This window comes from Rhinopithecus roxellana, chromosome 2, assembly GCF_007565055.1.
Source record: "Rhinopithecus roxellana isolate Shanxi Qingling chromosome 2, ASM756505v1, whole genome shotgun sequence".
In the NCBI taxonomy this organism is placed as follows: domain Eukaryota; kingdom Metazoa; phylum Chordata; class Mammalia; order Primates; family Cercopithecidae; genus Rhinopithecus; species Rhinopithecus roxellana.
The window spans coordinates 128,053,530-128,070,212 of NC_044550.1; the positions used below are offsets into that span (position 1 = coordinate 128,053,530).

A 16,683-nucleotide genomic window follows, 5' to 3' on the forward strand; every position below is an offset into this window, starting at 1 on the left:
GTAAGTGGTATATCCACATTCCAAACCAGGCAATGTAGTTTGAGTTCTAGTTTAGTTCTAGTTCCTGGCTCTTAATGACTACTCTGTTTGACTATAGGGAATGGGGAAAGCAGAATAAAAGGTAAACCCTGGGTTTGGAGGCTAACTAAAAATCAGAGGAAAATCTTAGGATGTTATTACCTGGAAGTGTTTCGATTAAAAGAGAAATTTTTACAGAAAAGTTTTTTTTTTTTTTTTTTTTTTTTTTGCTTTAAAAATAAAAAAAGCAAAAAAGTAAAGAAAGTGCATAAAGTGGAAACCACTAAACATGTTCAGTTCATCCTAATTAGATGTAATGTTGGGAGTTAGAGGGAGGACAGTATTGATAAAGCTGATTAATGTCTTATTGTTGATCAGTGCCAGTTTTGATTTAGATTGTGTTTATTCATCTAGCACTTAAAGTTGAACTTACTCTGATAAAATTTGTCTCAGGAGAAATTAATGAGATAAAAACTTTGCTTTTTCTTTTCTGAATGATTTCTTTTGTGACAGGTAAAGAAGGTCATTGTATATTTAGGTAGAGATAAAACAATGCAGTTACTAGAAGAGCTGGTGAGTGAGCTTCAGCTGACCGATCCTGTCAGTTCAGGGGTCACTCACATGGATAATCCCCCGTATTATCGCATCACTTCCAGCTATAAAATCCCTTCTGTCACCTCAGGTGAGAAATTTGTTAAAACTGCTGTGTGAGATGATAGGCATCTTCATCTGCTTCACTATGGTAACCATTTTAGGGTCTCTGTGTCCCATAACATCTTGTTACGAATCTCAGATATATGCAATAAAATTTATTGAAAAAAACACATCTTCCTCAGTATTGAAAGAGAAGCTTAACATAATTGTTAAACAAGAGTTTATTGTGTCTTTAAATATTATTGTTGAGAAAACAAAAGCAAATGTGAGTCATGTATGGTAATTAATTTGATAAGACTTTGTAAATCCTCATGAGAAAGCAATTCGACAATATAAGTATTAATATACAGAAAAGCAATATTTACATACTTATTCAGAGATTTAATATAAATTTATTCCCTGCATAACACATACCTTTTTTTTTTCTTTTTTTTTTCTTTTTTTTGAGACAGAGTCTTGCTTTGTCACCAGGCTGGAGTGCAGTGGCATGATCTCGGCTCACTGCACCCTCCATCTCCCGGGTTCAAGTGATTCTCCTGCTTTAGCTTCCCAAGTAGCTGGGATTACAGGTGTGCGCCACCATGTCCAGCTAATTTTTGTATTTTTAGTCAAGATGGGGTTTCACCATGTTGGCCAGGATGGTCTCAATCTCTTGACCTCATGATCCACCCCCTTTGGCCTCCCAAAGTGCTGGGGTTACAGGCATGAGCCACTGCGCCCAGCCAACACATGCATTTTTTAATGGGTATAATTACCATGTTAAATTTAGAAAATGCTTATGTGTTGAAATTATTTGTGTAACTTCACATTATAATTATTTGGGTATATATTATACATCATATCCAATCAACTGAGTATGTGTGTGTGTATATATATATACTTATATGTACGTGCATATATTAAAATTATTATAATATTTTGAGTTTGAAGAAACTATGTTCCTAATAGAAGAACCTCCAATGAAATTCAAAATAGTAAAAAGGCTATTGTAGATGAAATTTCTGTTAAACTCTTTGTTACTCAGTTTAAATGTTTTCAGCATGCTAATAACATTGTAAAACTAGAAATATTTTAAATTATCTCTTTATAATTTATTTTTTACCATCCATTTTCATCACTTAGTCCTTTTGTTTTCTAGGAGATGTCTAATAATGCTTCTGTTGAATTTTTCATATCTGCTAGAATGTTTTTAATTCCAAAGTTTCATTTAATTATAATTTTTTAAAGTAGCATCCTATTCTTGTTTCATGGTTGGCGTGTTGTTTCGTATCTGATACAATTACAAAGTTTTCTTCTCCCAGCAGAAGTCTTCATTTTCTCTACATTGCTGTTTTGTCTTGATAAAACTTTTCTCAAAAGCCTACCAATTCTAGATCTGTCTTTTCATAAAGAGTAGGATATTAAAAAAAAAAATAAGTTCTATAAGCATATATGGAACTTGTTGACTGTGTCCTTTGTTGTACCGTGATTTCAGTGAAGCCAATGTCTGTAGGTATTTTCTCCTAGATTTATCAGATTCCCCAGAGAAAACTCTTTCTAGTCATTTGCCAACAGAGGGTGTGTCTGTGAATATATATACACACACCCCTTTGGATTGTATATATTTATACACACACATATACACAGTCTTCAAACTTTCTGGAAGCCCAGTGGGGTGAGAAGGATGTAGCTGGGGGTGCAGTCTCAAATTTTAGCCTGTACATTTTCATTTCATTTAATGCCCCTGTTCTTTGTAAGGTGCCTCCTCTTTCAGGAGTATGTGGCGTGCCCTAGTTCAGGAATCTTCTGATTTTCATCAGAAAAGACTTCTAGAAGTAGGGAAAGACAGCCACCCAGCTGCAAGAGGCAAGAAAGTAGATTTGGGGAACCAGTTACTTCTAAAATAGATTGACTTTCAGCCACGTTTCCTATTTTTTAGCACCACCTTCAACCCCTGTTTCCGGAGGTTCTTGATGCTACTCGTCCCTGAGCCTTTTGGAAGTTCAGCAGTATAAATATGGCAGCTTCTTGATTTTCCCCCACCACCACCTTTGGATTCAGCCTTCTTAACACTTAATTACTTATTGTCCATTTGTATTCTAGCATCCAAAAATTTGTTCGTCTTGTCTCCTTTCCCTTTTGGTAATTATGAGTACATTCCTTTTTTAAAATGACTTTGCTCTCATTTTAGTTAAGTTTTGATATCTATAATTTGAGATCTTTTGTTCTTATTGGGTTATTCCAGGTTTGTAGATTCACGAGTACTGCTTTGTCTTTGATTACAGGAACTACTTCCAGTAGCAATACAATGGTAGCTCCCACAGATGGCAATCCTGATAATAAGCCCATTAAAGAGAATATTGAAGAGAGGTAAGTACTTCTTTGTTCTTTATTAGCTGTTCAGTTTGACAGATACTGGTTGTCATCGGAATAAATGATATTTTCTGCATTGAAATGTGGATGTTGTTGCGTTAAAATTCAAGTGAAAAAAATATAATTCAATGCTGGAAACTTTCCACATTGAGAGTTTCAACATTAAAGATGCTATCCTGCTAGATTTTTTTATATGCTCTAATGTATAAATAGGTGGTATATGGTAAGTCACTTTTTGTATTGCTTAAAGTTTTAGACCTATATGAATGGTATTTACTCCACCTGTTTTATATGCCAGAATATTATTTTAGGTAGAAATAGCTGATTAAAAGTTTAAGCTTTTGGATTATAAGGTGGAAATTAATACATATCATAGTAAACTTTTGTTAATATTTTGTGTACTGTGTCTTTTTTTTTTTTTTTTTTTTTTTTTTTTTTGAGACGAAGTCTCACTCCGTTGCCAGACTGGAGTGCAGTGGTGCAATCTCAGCTCAACCTCTGCCTCCCAGGTTCAACCAATTCTCCTGCCTCAGCCTCCCGAGTAGCTGGGACTACAGGTGCACGTCACCACGCTCGGCTAATTTTTTGTATTTTAGTAGAGATGGGCTTTCACCGTGTTAGCCAGGATCGTCTCGATCTCCTGACCTCGCGATCTGCCTGCTTTGGCCTCCCAAAGTGCTGGGATTACAGGCTTGAACCATGGCAGCATCTGGCCTCCTTTTTTAAATATAGAAAGTGAAACATAAAGTATAAATACCATTGCACCGTCAACTGTGACTAACTTCAGTGATCATTCCCATAGCTATGTGCACCTGGACATTTACAGTGGACTAAACAGTCATTTGAATCGGCAACATCACAGACTAGAATCCCGATACAGTAGCAGCTCTGGAGGATCTTATGAAGAAGAAAAAAGTAATAAATTCCAAACGTTTTTAATATAACTATAAGGGTGAGGTGTATTGTTAATTACATTAACGTTAATAAATATATATTTTTTCAGTAAATTGTTTTTAAAAAGCGTATTTAACTGCCACTAGTGGTGTTCCAACATAATCTGAAACATCTTGATTTTAAGAAGCAACGTAATTGGGTGAAATTTTTTTTAAAGCACAGGTTTCCTATAGATAAATCAGAAGGAACGTAAGAACTGGTTCTCAGGAAACATCATAGAACAAATACTGGAAACATGGCTGATTTTTTTTAGCAGGATTGCTCCTTCTGCATGGATTCACATTTTCCTAAAAAGATTGTCCCTTGGCAATTGCAAAGTGAATAATCTACCCAAGTTTCGCTATAACGTTAAGGTAGGGTGTCATAGAAGCACAGGCTTTCAGACTGGGAAGGGACACTGAAGATGATCTGGTCCAATCTCCTCATTTTGCACATGATGGAACTGAGGTCCAGAGAGGTTAAGTGACTTACCCACGTCACACAGAATTCACATTTCCTGACATTTTTTATTGCACCCCGCAGCCCCACTGTGGTAGAGCAGAGTTCCTTTCAAGATGGAGCTGTGCTGGCCCTATCTCAGGATATTTAGAACTGAATTAACTTACCAGAAGGCCCTTTGTTACAAGGCAGCTTCTCCAATAATGTGATCTCCTGGCTTGAACATCACTGATGGAATCACGATGAAGTGTTAATATAGTTTTGCTTTGACGTACAGAGTGGAACCTAAATTGATCTCTCTCTCTCTCCCTCTCCCTGGTTTGCTTAATTTGATAATATTTGTTCCTAGATTTTCCTAGCAAACATATGTTGAAATAGGGGGAAATTTTTTTTATCACTTTCTAATACTATATAAATAGTTGGGATCTTAATAGAGTTTGCTTATATTGGCAGAAATTAGATGGTGTAGAAAATGAGATCATTTTATCTTGATAGGTGATTCAATGCCACTTTATTCTAATTGGCGACTGAAAGTGATGGAGCATAACCAAGGAGAGCCACTGCCCTTCCCACCAGCTGGAGGCTGCTGGTCACCACTGGTGGATTACGTGCCTGAAACGTCATCACCTGGATTACCTCTTCACAGGTGGACTACAGCGTCATTCCTTTTACATATGCACCAAGTTGCTGCTGAACACTGTCGGCTTTCTTTGTGCTATCTGACAACACAGAATAAAAGCAATCTTCTTTATGGAGATACTGCAACATAGATCAGTGTGTTCTAAGAAATCTGAAAAACTCAGAGTTCTAACTTTATAAAATTAATATTATTAAATCTAATTCTGCTGCTGCTTTTCTGGGTGTCTGGCATAGTTACTTGACCTTTCTGGGACCCAGTTACTACATCTAAAAAATATGGCTTTCCTATGGTAGGCACTATTATTTTGCATCGAGTTGAATTCTACTTAGCAAAATCACAATAGAGCAATTACTGCATTCTTTCAAAATGTATTAATGCACCAAACATATATTGAACACCTACTGTGGCAAGCAGTGTGCTAAGTCTCAAGGTTGAAAGATGAGGAAAATGTGGCTCCTGAGTTCAAGGAGCCCTTAGCCCTTATGTTCTGTTCTATCTCTTTAACTTAATGGTTAATGTTTTCTTCAGCTGTATTTGTTTTTCCTCCTTTTTCCTGGATAAGTTGTATTTTTCCATGAAATGTGATATTAAAATCTTCAAGTAATTTTGTACCAAATTCTCTCTAGGTTTACCAGGATCTAGTAAAACGTTAATGAAACTCTTATTTGTCATAGGTGTAACATAGCAGTGATCCTTTTGACTGATCTGATCATTGATCATAGTGTGAAGGTGGAATGGGGAAGCTACCTGCATCTTCTTCTTCATGCAATTTTTATAGGTAATAAATATTTGGTTCTAATTCTTTCATTTTATATTTTTATGATAATTTAAAAGCAGTATGGTTTTATGACAGTTTTTACATGTTTCTGTTTCCTGTTATTTTTATGTTATTTCCATGACACTTTTCATTATGATTCCTCTGGTCTCTTGGGGAGTTATTTGTGGCACCTCTTCTAACCACAAACAAACATGTCTATTCCCCCCATTCCTATTCCTATCTTATGGCCTCGCCTGCCCACACGCAAACACATATATATTGTACTGAGGAAAAATTCTGTGGCTGTGGCAAGAGTCAAATTAACTTACCTCTGGGGATTGGAAACTTTCAGAGTGAATGAAAAGTTGAAATAGGTTCTAAGTATTTCCCAAAAGAATTGGATTATTGGATAGCCTGATTATTACAGCTGAAACTCCATCATGCCTTCTGTAGCAAACATGAGGAATCTATCATATCTATAATACATTTGATGCTTATAGGATTGGCTTCCTGAAGCAAGTCCAAATAGCCATCTCCTTATAAATTTTCCTGATGTGCACACTTACTGTTGGTGTGTTACATCCTTCCTTCAGTTAATCATGTACTTTCTGTTACGTGCTAAGTACACAAAAAAGCCTGCCTTTTAAAAAAATTCATTTCCATGAATTTTTTGTGTTATGTAACAGTAATAATTTTTAGGAGGTCACTAAATTTTAGACATGAAACACATTTAAACTTATCTTGAGTCTCCCTAGTACTATAAGACAATAGGCTATTGTAAAAGCATATAAGAACTCTAGCACAATAAAAAAAACCATATAATATGTCACCTTCCTTGAAATCTTTCATATAATCCCTCCTTTTCTGCAAAATGTGAGTTTGATAGTAAGAATACTCATTATTTCTCTTTATTGATAATGTTTTTCTACTGTCCTTTTTAGGATTTGACCACTGCCACCCTGAGGTGTATGAACATTGTAAACGCCTTCTTCTGCACTTATTAATAGTAATGGGACCCAAAAGTAACATCCGAACTGTTGCTTCTGTCCTTCTCAGGAACAAGGAGTTTAATGAGCCCAGGGTGCTTACAGTCAAACAAGTTGCACACTTAGATTATAATTTCACAGGTATTTGCTTTAAAAGTACAATTTGCAAGTAGAATTATACTTTATTAATTTGGAATCCTGCATTAGAGAAAGTCAACTGAATAAAAGTTGAAATTTATTCATTTTTAAAATGTAGTTGTATTATTTTAAGTACCATTTAAATTATTTACTAATAAAAGAAGGGAGCAAATCTGAAATAATTGAATCTGCATTACCTTGAAGGATCTTTATCACACAAGAGTTAAGTTATGAATATGAAGTTGAAGACATAATGAAACAGTGCTTAATATTGAGGACAAATTACAAAAAAGATGTTGAGCTTGTATTAGATTCCTCTTATTTGCAGGATCTGAAAACTGATAAAGTAAGGCATTTTAAATTTTGTTATTCACGTGATTATATTTACTGCATTAAAAACATACATTTTGAAGTAGTGAAGTCCAAATTAATGAGACTTAATTTGGTTTATTTCATTGTCAATGCTAATTTTTCTTTTTTACTTTTAAGGTATAGTTTCCTGTATCCTATAACTCTAACTTATTTCTTTCATTCATCAGTACCATCAGGCTAGTGACAGGTGATCTAGAAACTTTTTTTGAAATTGAAATAAAACAACCTTTTTTTGTTCTAATCATACAGTATCAGATACAGGGTCATGAATTTTAAAGCTAGTTAAAACTCTGTTACTTGTTTAAAATCCTATAGTTAGGAAACAGTTATTAGGAAACTTATTAGCCTTTTAAAACTATGATTGAAAGAAAAATGGAATGAAGTTTACTGCCTTTTTGTATTAAGGCACCATTCTTCAAAATTCCATAGCTTGTTTGTTTTTAAGGCTTCTCTTACCAATTTGTAAATATGGGCATTAGTAATAACCTTTTAACAGTTTTTTAAAAAATAATTGACGCACTATGTGTATTTCAGATAGATGATTCTTTCTGCAATGAAAATGGATCAAAAATTATAGAAAATTTTCCATAAAAAGTTAAAAATCAGTTCATGTTGTAGAAATGTGACTGACAAGCAATGTTGACAAAATATGCCAAAATATTAGGAAACTGCCACTTGCAAGTTTCTTCAGCAGATGGCGGCAGAGGACTGCACAGTACATCCAAATTGCTAAGTTTTCAAGCTGTGAAACGATGTTTGCCCCAAAACTTACTTGCTGTAATTTGATGTTTATGAGGATCAGCAGGAGCACAGATTCATATCACCTTGCACTGACAGATTTCCTCATGTGTCCCATAGAGTCTATAAGGAATGACAGTTTAATTCTATAGGTATTTTGTGAGATTCTTTCATGTTTTAGGTATTCATGACGATCTTTCTCTTTCAGCAGGCATTAACGATTTTATACCTGATTACCAGCCCTCCCCTATGACTGACTCAGGGCTTAGCTCAAGTTCTACCTCTTCTAGTATCAGCTTAGGAAATAACAGTGCTGCCATTTCACATCTGCACACCACTATCCTCAATGAGGTTGACATCTCAGTGGAGCAGGATGGAAAAGTCAAAACCCTCATGGAATTCATTACCTCAAGGTAACATTGGCAGCTCTTAGCATCCCAGCAGTGTATGTGTTAAGTCATTCTTTCATTGGTCAGGTATTACGAGCCATATTTTTGTTTTCTGAAATGCCATTGATGTGAAATACACAGGTTTGTATTGCACAGTATTTTGAAAATTAGGATGCAATCAAAGATTCTTCTTTTGTGCCAGTGCAGTTATTACCTCGGAAGGACTTTAATCGTATCTGGCTATTTTATGCCCAAAAAGAATGCAGTATTATCTGAATATATATTTAACTTTTATTAGCTACATTATCATTCAATCATCAAATATTTATTTATGGTCTACTCTTTGCAAGGCTCAATAAGTAGAGAAGGAATATAGGTGGGAGAAAGGGCATGGTATTCCATTGCAAGAACAAAATCACAGGAGCACAAGAAAACCGTGTGTTTGGAAATGGTGAGGAATCCACTCTGACTGTAATGCAGAGAAAAGAGAGTTGTTCTAGACAATTCTGGAAAGCTTGGGAGAGTTCAAACTGGAGGGCCATGAAGCCCAGGCCATAAGGTTGTAGATTATATAGAAACTCATTAAGCTGGGGGGACAGTGGGAGGCAGCATTTTATAAATATGTGGAGAAAATCAGCCCCATAACAGTGTGGAGGATGCATTAGAGGTGGAAGGAACCAGAAGCAGTGCGTAGCAGGTTCTCAGGGCACTTTGGGCCTATGTTAATAAAGAGCTTAACCGAGGTGGTGGCCGAGAACACAAAGTCATTTTAAAGAAAGAATCAAGGGGACCTTATTCTGCCCTAAACTTTCCCTGTAGTTTTAGCTAGTAAATTATTCTCATTGCATTTCACCAGCAAATTATTTTATTTGCATTACAGTGTAAATACAGATTATATTTTGACCTGGAACACATAAGCAGTAACCAATATGCTTCTCACTTGGCAAAAGTTGACATCTTTTTCTACTACCTCTGAGAGAATTTGACTGGTGTAATGGTAGACACTGAAATGAGATCTTTCTCTCCTTGCTGTAGATCATTACATATTCATGTGCCTAAGCAGTAGTAGTAGACTGTGACCTATTTATTCAACTACCATCCTTTCTAATTGTGAAGGCGTAATTTAGGCAAGTGTGAGTACAACTGTTAATCACAAGTGAAAATCCAAGGAAATTACATCTGTTCTCTGTTTTCAGAAAAAGAGGGCCCCTTTGGAACCATGAGGATGTTTCTGCCAAGAATCCTAGCATAAAGAGTGCTGAACAGTTAACTACATTTTTGAAACATGTGGTTTCTGTTTTTAAGCAGTCAAGCTCAGGTATCTTTTAAGAAATATTTTAAATAATATTTAATGTTAGTGACATTTTAATGTGATGCCAGTTTCTGATAATGCTTCGCAAAAAGTTAATAGTTGATATTGTGATACGTCTAAAAGTTTTAGACGTTTTCTTTTTTAATTTTTTAATGATAACAGATCTGTTTTCACTGAAGAAAAATTAAGTTACTTAAAAATGAGAATGCTGTCTATGAAATGCTGGGCTCCTTAGTTTTGTGTTTGATGGCATCATAAAATTACAATACAATTGCGTATTATGAAAAAAATTACATTAAACAGACATATATAGAAATGGGAAACTTAAAAAAATTTTGTGCTGGTACAGTCTTCAGTAATGTAAAATTAACACATTCTGAAAATCATAGTCAAATTGTATATATCTAGAGCAGTGGTTCTCAACTAGGGGACATTTGGCAATGTCTAGAGACAATGTCACAATTATGGGTTAGGAGCAAGGGGTTACTACTGGTATATGGTGGGTTGAGGCCAGAGACACTGCTAAACATCATACCCTGCTCAGGGCAGCCCTTCCAACAAAGAATTTTCTGGCTTATAAGGTTAGTAGTGCCAAGGTTGAGAAACCCTGGTCTCAAGCATTGCTTCTGTAAAGATTAAAGGGTCATCTGAAATGCAAATGGAGTTTAATCAAAGAAAAAGCATTGACTTATAAAATGTGAGTGCCAGTCTGGTTTGCTAGGTAGTGTGCTAGCTACTAGCTTTAAAATGATTCACTTCTGATTATAACCCCGATAGTATTCTAAAGAACAAGAACAACCTACTTGTTTCCTTCGCATTCACAGAAGCAATTCATTTGGAACATCATCTTAGTGAAGTTGCTCTGCAAACAGCACTTTCCTGTTCTTCTCGACACTATGCTGGGAGATCCTTTCAGATTTTCAGGGCCCTAAAGCAGCCTCTGACTGCAACTACACTTTCTGATGTTCTCTCCAGACTTGTAGAAACTGTAGGGGATCCAGGAGAAGATGCACAGGTATTTCCTTATATTGTTTCAGCAGTTATTGAGCAGCTACTAGTTGTCAAGGATTTATTGTCAATATAGATTGCTATAGCTAGAGCAAGATAATGGGCATCTAGAATTATAGTCAGATGTTGAGCAGGCAAAGAATTAAGAGCCAAAGCTAATTTTATCATTTATATCTGATAACCTACTAATTAAATCAACTGTTCTAGTGCCTATCAGAAAAAGCTCGCCCACTCACACAGTGCCCCCCTCCAGATATTAACCTGGGATGATCATAAGGTAAAAAAGATAGGAAGGTAAATTTAAATGTAAAGTGGAACGTTGAATTTTATTTTTTAAGATAAGTGAACTATTGAACTAGAGAACTTCAGTTTGTACAGACAAATGATTTTATTAACACTGTTATAAACATCAGGGATACAGTGATGAATGAGACAAAGTTCGTGACATTCTAGAACTCATATTCTATTGAAGGAAACAAACCTTTAGTCTTCCAATTATACATAACATAATTTATCCTACTGATAATGTTGTGAAAATAGTAAGATGATAAGATTAAAGGAGAAGGAATTGTTTTACATATGATAGTCCATCTGAGAAGGTGATTTTTGAAGAGATACTGAAATGAAGTAGTTTCTGTTACGATCTGGGAAAGAACATTTCAGGCATAAGAAGATAGGACTAACAAGTGCAAAGACCCTGAGGCAGAAGCAGTAGAGGGCTTTTCTGAGGAAGGTCAAGAAAATCAGTGTCGCCTAGAATACATTGCAGGATATGTAGCAGGAAATTGATGAGGCAGGTAGGCTCAAATCATGTAAGGCCTAGTAAGCCCTGGTGAGAGGCAGGACTTCACTCTGAATTGATGGGAAACTACTCAGATATTTTGAGGGAAGGAAGGTGATGGATGTGATTTGTCTTTTAAAAAACTCATTCTGACATTGGGGTGAAATCTGTAGGGAGGGCAAGAGTGGAGGCAAGAGAGGTCAGGAGGTTAGGAGTCCAGCTGAAATGGTGGTAGCTTAGATTGAGGGAAGTTATGGAGGTAAAGGAAAGTGGTCAGATTTTTAGTGTGTATTTTAAAAGTGATATTTTCGGTCAGGCACAGTGGCTCACACCTATCATCCCAGCACTTTGGGAGGCTGAAACTGGCAGACCTGAGGTCAAGAGTTCGAGACCACCCTGGCCAACATAGTGAAACCTGTCTCTACTAAAAATACAAAAATTAGCTAGGTGTGCAGGCACACGCCTGTAGTCCCAGCTGCTTGGGAGGCTGAGGCAGAAGAATCACTTGAATCCGGGAGGCAGAGGTTGCAGTGAGCCAAGATTGCACCACTGCACTCCAGCCTGGGCAATAGAGCAAGACTATGTCTCAAATAACAAACAAACAAAAGTAATATTTTCAAGACTTGCTGGTAGATTCAGTTTAGATGTGAAAGAAACAAGGATGGTTCCTAGATTTCTGACCTGAGCAATTTTGAGTAAATTTGTGGCACCATTACAATCAATTTATACACCATTAATTTGATGAGTTTGCATCAATCAGCAAGATCATGTTGCTCAAGAGTTTAATCATTTTGTAACATAATATAGAGTTTGTTCTGTTTTAAAATCCCATTAGGAACTCCATTGCAGTTTCTTTATTCCAGAGTATAATTAATTAAAATCTGCCTTTTTCCCTCCAGGGATTTGTGATTGAGCTTCTTCTCACATTGGAATCTGCAATTGATACGTTGGCTGAAACCATGAAGCATTATGATCTTCTTTCTGCCCTTTCTCAGTAAGAATTTAAACCAGGCAATCTAACATATAGAGAACTTGAATAGCTAACTACATATAGCTATAACTTTTTAAATTCTAATATTGTTAGTAAGCACAATACCACCCAAATTATGTGGATTACCATTCTGTGGGAGATGGGCCACAGACAGTGAAGACTTGTGAAAAATTCAAGTGCTGATTTTAGCAGTGCTGTTCTTCTAATGTGCTGGTTGGAGATCTTTCTGCTGCACCACTTCATTCCTGCCACATTCAGCATCCTATTGCTTCCCCAGCTGCCTGGGAGCCTTAGGGCTCTCCTACCTTTCACATATTGTTCCTTCTCCCTGCAGCAGCCTCTCTCCCCACTTTCTCTGCCTTGAAAGCCCAGAATTGATTAGTCCTTCAAGTCCCGTCCCAAATGTCATTTCCTAGCTAAGCATTTCTAACTCCCTCAGGATAGTGCTGATTATTCCATCCTTTGGGTTCTCACAGTGATTTTTGCATGTTTTAATAATAGCAATTAACAGGCTATAAATTTATCCATTTACATATCTATCCCCTCTTTCAAAAGACTTGTCTAACATTCCTTCCTTTTCTGTACAGCTGGCAAACATAAAAAGCATTCAGTCAATATTTTCTTAATAAAAATTGGATGTGAGGGAGGAGGAGAAATCAAAAATTTTTGAGCTTAGTTCTTTTGAAAAGAGAGTGTCATTGACAGAAATAGGGACATCAGGACCATCATGTTTGAGGATAAGACAAATGAAGTCAGTTTTGAACTTAATGTATGCCTAAATCTCAGAGCTGAACGTTGTTAACGTTGAATTCTATAGCAGAATTTTCTCAGCAAGTAGAGCCTCATCTCAACTCAAAGGAAACTGTTAGCCACAGGAGAAAAGGTACTGTTGTACATTTTGTTTGAATTTGGAGGCAAAACTGAAATTTGATTCAACAAAGTCAGGTATACTGAAAAATGATTTGTCTGGTACCAGTTACTATTTTTCAGTGTTTTCAGAAGTAAAATTAATTTAGCAAAAGAAGTGACTGGGTATGCATTCATCTATTTTTCTTTCTTTTTTAAGAACCTCATATCATGATCCTATAATGGGAAACAAGTATGCAGCTAACAGGAAAAGCACTGGACAACTCAATCTAAGCACAAGTCCCATTAATAATAGCAGTTATTTGGGATATAACAGTAATGCAAGAAGTAACTCTTTGAGATTAAGTTTGATTGGTGACCGACGAGGTGACCGGCGGCGGAGTAACACACTGGATATAATGGATGGACGGATAAACCATAGCAGTAGTTTAGCAAGGACTAGAAGCCTTTCCTCTCTAAGAGAGAAAGGAATGTATGATGTGCAGTCCACTACTGAGCCTACCAACTTGATGGCCACCATTTTTTGGATAGCAGCATCTTTACTAGAATCAGATTATGAATATGAATACCTCCTGGCTCTCAGGCTTCTCAACAAACTGCTTATCCATTTGCCTTTGGATAAATCAGAGAGTCGAGAGAAGATTGAAAATGTACAAAGCAAATTGAAATGGACTAATTTTCCAGGACTTCAGCAGCTCTTCCTTAAGGGTTTTACCTCAGCATCTACACAAGAAATGACCGTGCACCTCCTCAGTAAACTCATTTCTGTCTCCAAACATACATTGGTGGATCCTTCCCAATTGTCAGGTGATGTTAATATAATTGCACCAGCACTTTGCATTTTATGTAGTGAAATGTAAACTAATCATTTGTTTTGAAATCTACTAATTTCTGCTTTTCTGCAAATAGTCATAGTTTTTATATGCTAGGTAGCTTAAATTATTTGGTGAAAGCCAAAGAAGAATTAGAAGATTGAGTATCCCAGGAAATGAAAAGAAAATGGTTTCTGTGAACCATCTAAAGAAAACCTTTAACTTTTAAAATAATGTGCAATAAAATTGGTTATTGTTTGCTTTTTTTTTGTTTTGATAGGCTTTCCTCTTAACATCCTTTGCTTATTGCCTCACTTAATCCAGCATTTTGACAGCCCAACTCAGTTTTGCAAAGAAACAGCTAGTCGAATAGCAAAGGTAAGCAAATGTTATGCTGAAAGATAACACTATAGGGAAATTATTTTGTAGTCTATGTTAAAGGAGGGGGAAATCTCTTAAAAATCCTTTTATTGTCACTGCCCGTATGAATTTTGCATTTAAATTTTTATTTTTATGCACATAAAGGACTTGCATAGTAATGGTGTAAGTTACAGCTGCTCAAATGACAGTAAATAAAATTATTTAATTAGAGTAACACTCCTCTGAGTCTGAGTCTTTTTCTGCTCTTTTTCCCTACTTTTGCCTCTCTATCTGTCTCTCATTCATTCGTTTATTCATTACCAAATAAATATTTACTGAGCACTGGGTTAGATGCTACAAATACATGTTAAACAAAGTAGATAGTGTACTTTATCATGGGGAATACAGTCAAGTAAGTAGACAGTAACTAGAGAGTCTGATTTGGTATTTTATCAGGGCGGGGGGAGTATGGGTGGCAGAATACTCAAGGAGCACGCAAAACAGAAGTCTTGCTAGAGGAAGTGATATCTAAGCTGACTTAGATCACTATCGAAGAATGGATAGGAATAACCAAAGTAAGATCCCTGGATGAGAGGCAAAGAGTGGGGTTCAGGGTTTGAAGTTTTCTAGGCAGAAGAAATTATAGATGCAGAGGTTCTGAGGAAGAAGAGGGCATAATATATTTTAGGATTTGGAAAGTTCTCTGTCCCTTTTTGTTTGCCTTTTTTCCTTTTAACACTCTTTCTCTTCATCTTCTCTCTCTACTCCATTCTTTTTCTCTTCCTTATTTGGCTCTTTTACCTTCAAAAATCATACTGTTTTAGAAACAGTAATGTAGCTATTTGTACATTATCTGTTAACATTTGTTTAAAAGTATTATGACTCTTAACCTTGATGTTAGAAGAATGTGATTTTGACATTTTATATTATTTTGTAAATCATCTGTTCACATCTGCTTAAAAGTATTATAGCTCTTAACCTTAATGCTAAAAGAATGTGATTTTGACATTTTATATTTTTAGTAGTCCCCTCTCAAGAACAATAAGGAACTCTCAAACAGCCTGCCTTTTGCTTAAATATAATTCATAACTTTTTTCGGTCAGTCATTGAGTCTGGAGGAAAAAAGGCTTTTCAGACTGAAAATGCGAACAGTTCTAAGAGGGAGTTATATAAATTTACAAGTAGCATACATATAATAGGAAATTTGGTGAACTTGGGGAGGTGAGTGAATAGCACGATAAGTAAGAGAACTGCAAATAAAATCCCCAGAAAAAGCTTTTTATGTAAGCAATTTTTTTTTAAAAAGCTGAGATTTGATTAACAAGGAGAAAGAGCAAGCGTGCAGGAAGCCAAATAAAACCCCCACCTTTCCATGGCCCAGGTTGCAGTACTGCTTGCTAAGTGCACATTTATCTCCAGGTGCCAGCATAGTAAAGAAAGAAAATACTGGCAACCCAATGAATCCCATTAGCAGTAGTAAGAACCTTTTCACATCTTGATAAATAACATTTCATAAGTGATATGAAAATATTTAATAAAATATGCCCTTAACACCATCCCCAATTAAATTTCTAAATAAATTAGATAGGGAAAGGTTCTTAATATAATTATTCTAAAAGCATGTATTTTAGAAGAGCCATTATTTTAGCTAATGGAAACATCTTCATTTCTTTAATAGAAATGGTGGTGGGAGGAAATAAGCCAAAAGTTGTCTTTTATTCTTGGTTTTTATTAAACTAATCCAATAGAACATTAAATATCAAGAGAGGGTGAAAATTATGACTATTAGAAATATTGCCTTTTGGAAATCATTACTCATCTAAAACCACCTGCCTGTATTTGCATTAATAAAGTCTAATAGTAATACAGAATTTATTAAACTTTCATTGTAATATTTTAATGACACATGATTAGAAAATTTGTGTAAACAAAGTTTTTTTCCCTATATGAGGGGTTGGAAAGCAAATATTAGGGGGGAAATGTATATTGGTTTACTTGGGAGTTTCAAGAAAACAAAAGGCATAAATCCCCTAAAAAGGAAAGTAGAAGCATTTAAAAGTAGCAACTGGAATGCGTTAAATGATTACTGCCTGCTAAATGCTGAGATAACTAAGGA

The 16,683-nt window shown here is 35.7% G+C and overlaps 1 protein-coding gene across 1 annotated transcript in view; it reads left to right on the forward strand.

The window, feature by feature from the left end:
- FRYL (FRY like transcription coactivator) overlaps positions 1 to 16,683 on the forward strand; it is a 296,971-nt gene that overhangs the window by 234,780 nt on the left and 45,508 nt on the right. Inside the window, 12 exon segments of the mRNA XM_030919519.1 lie at positions 532 to 700; positions 2,937 to 3,021; positions 3,827 to 3,939; positions 4,912 to 5,062; positions 5,731 to 5,834; positions 6,755 to 6,940; positions 8,256 to 8,460; positions 9,633 to 9,754; positions 10,573 to 10,763; positions 12,437 to 12,531; positions 13,595 to 14,202; positions 14,488 to 14,585. Coding sequence (XP_030775379.1) covers positions 532 to 700; positions 2,937 to 3,021; positions 3,827 to 3,939; positions 4,912 to 5,062; positions 5,731 to 5,834; positions 6,755 to 6,940; positions 8,256 to 8,460; positions 9,633 to 9,754; positions 10,573 to 10,763; positions 12,437 to 12,531; positions 13,595 to 14,202; positions 14,488 to 14,585 — 2,127 coding nt within the window.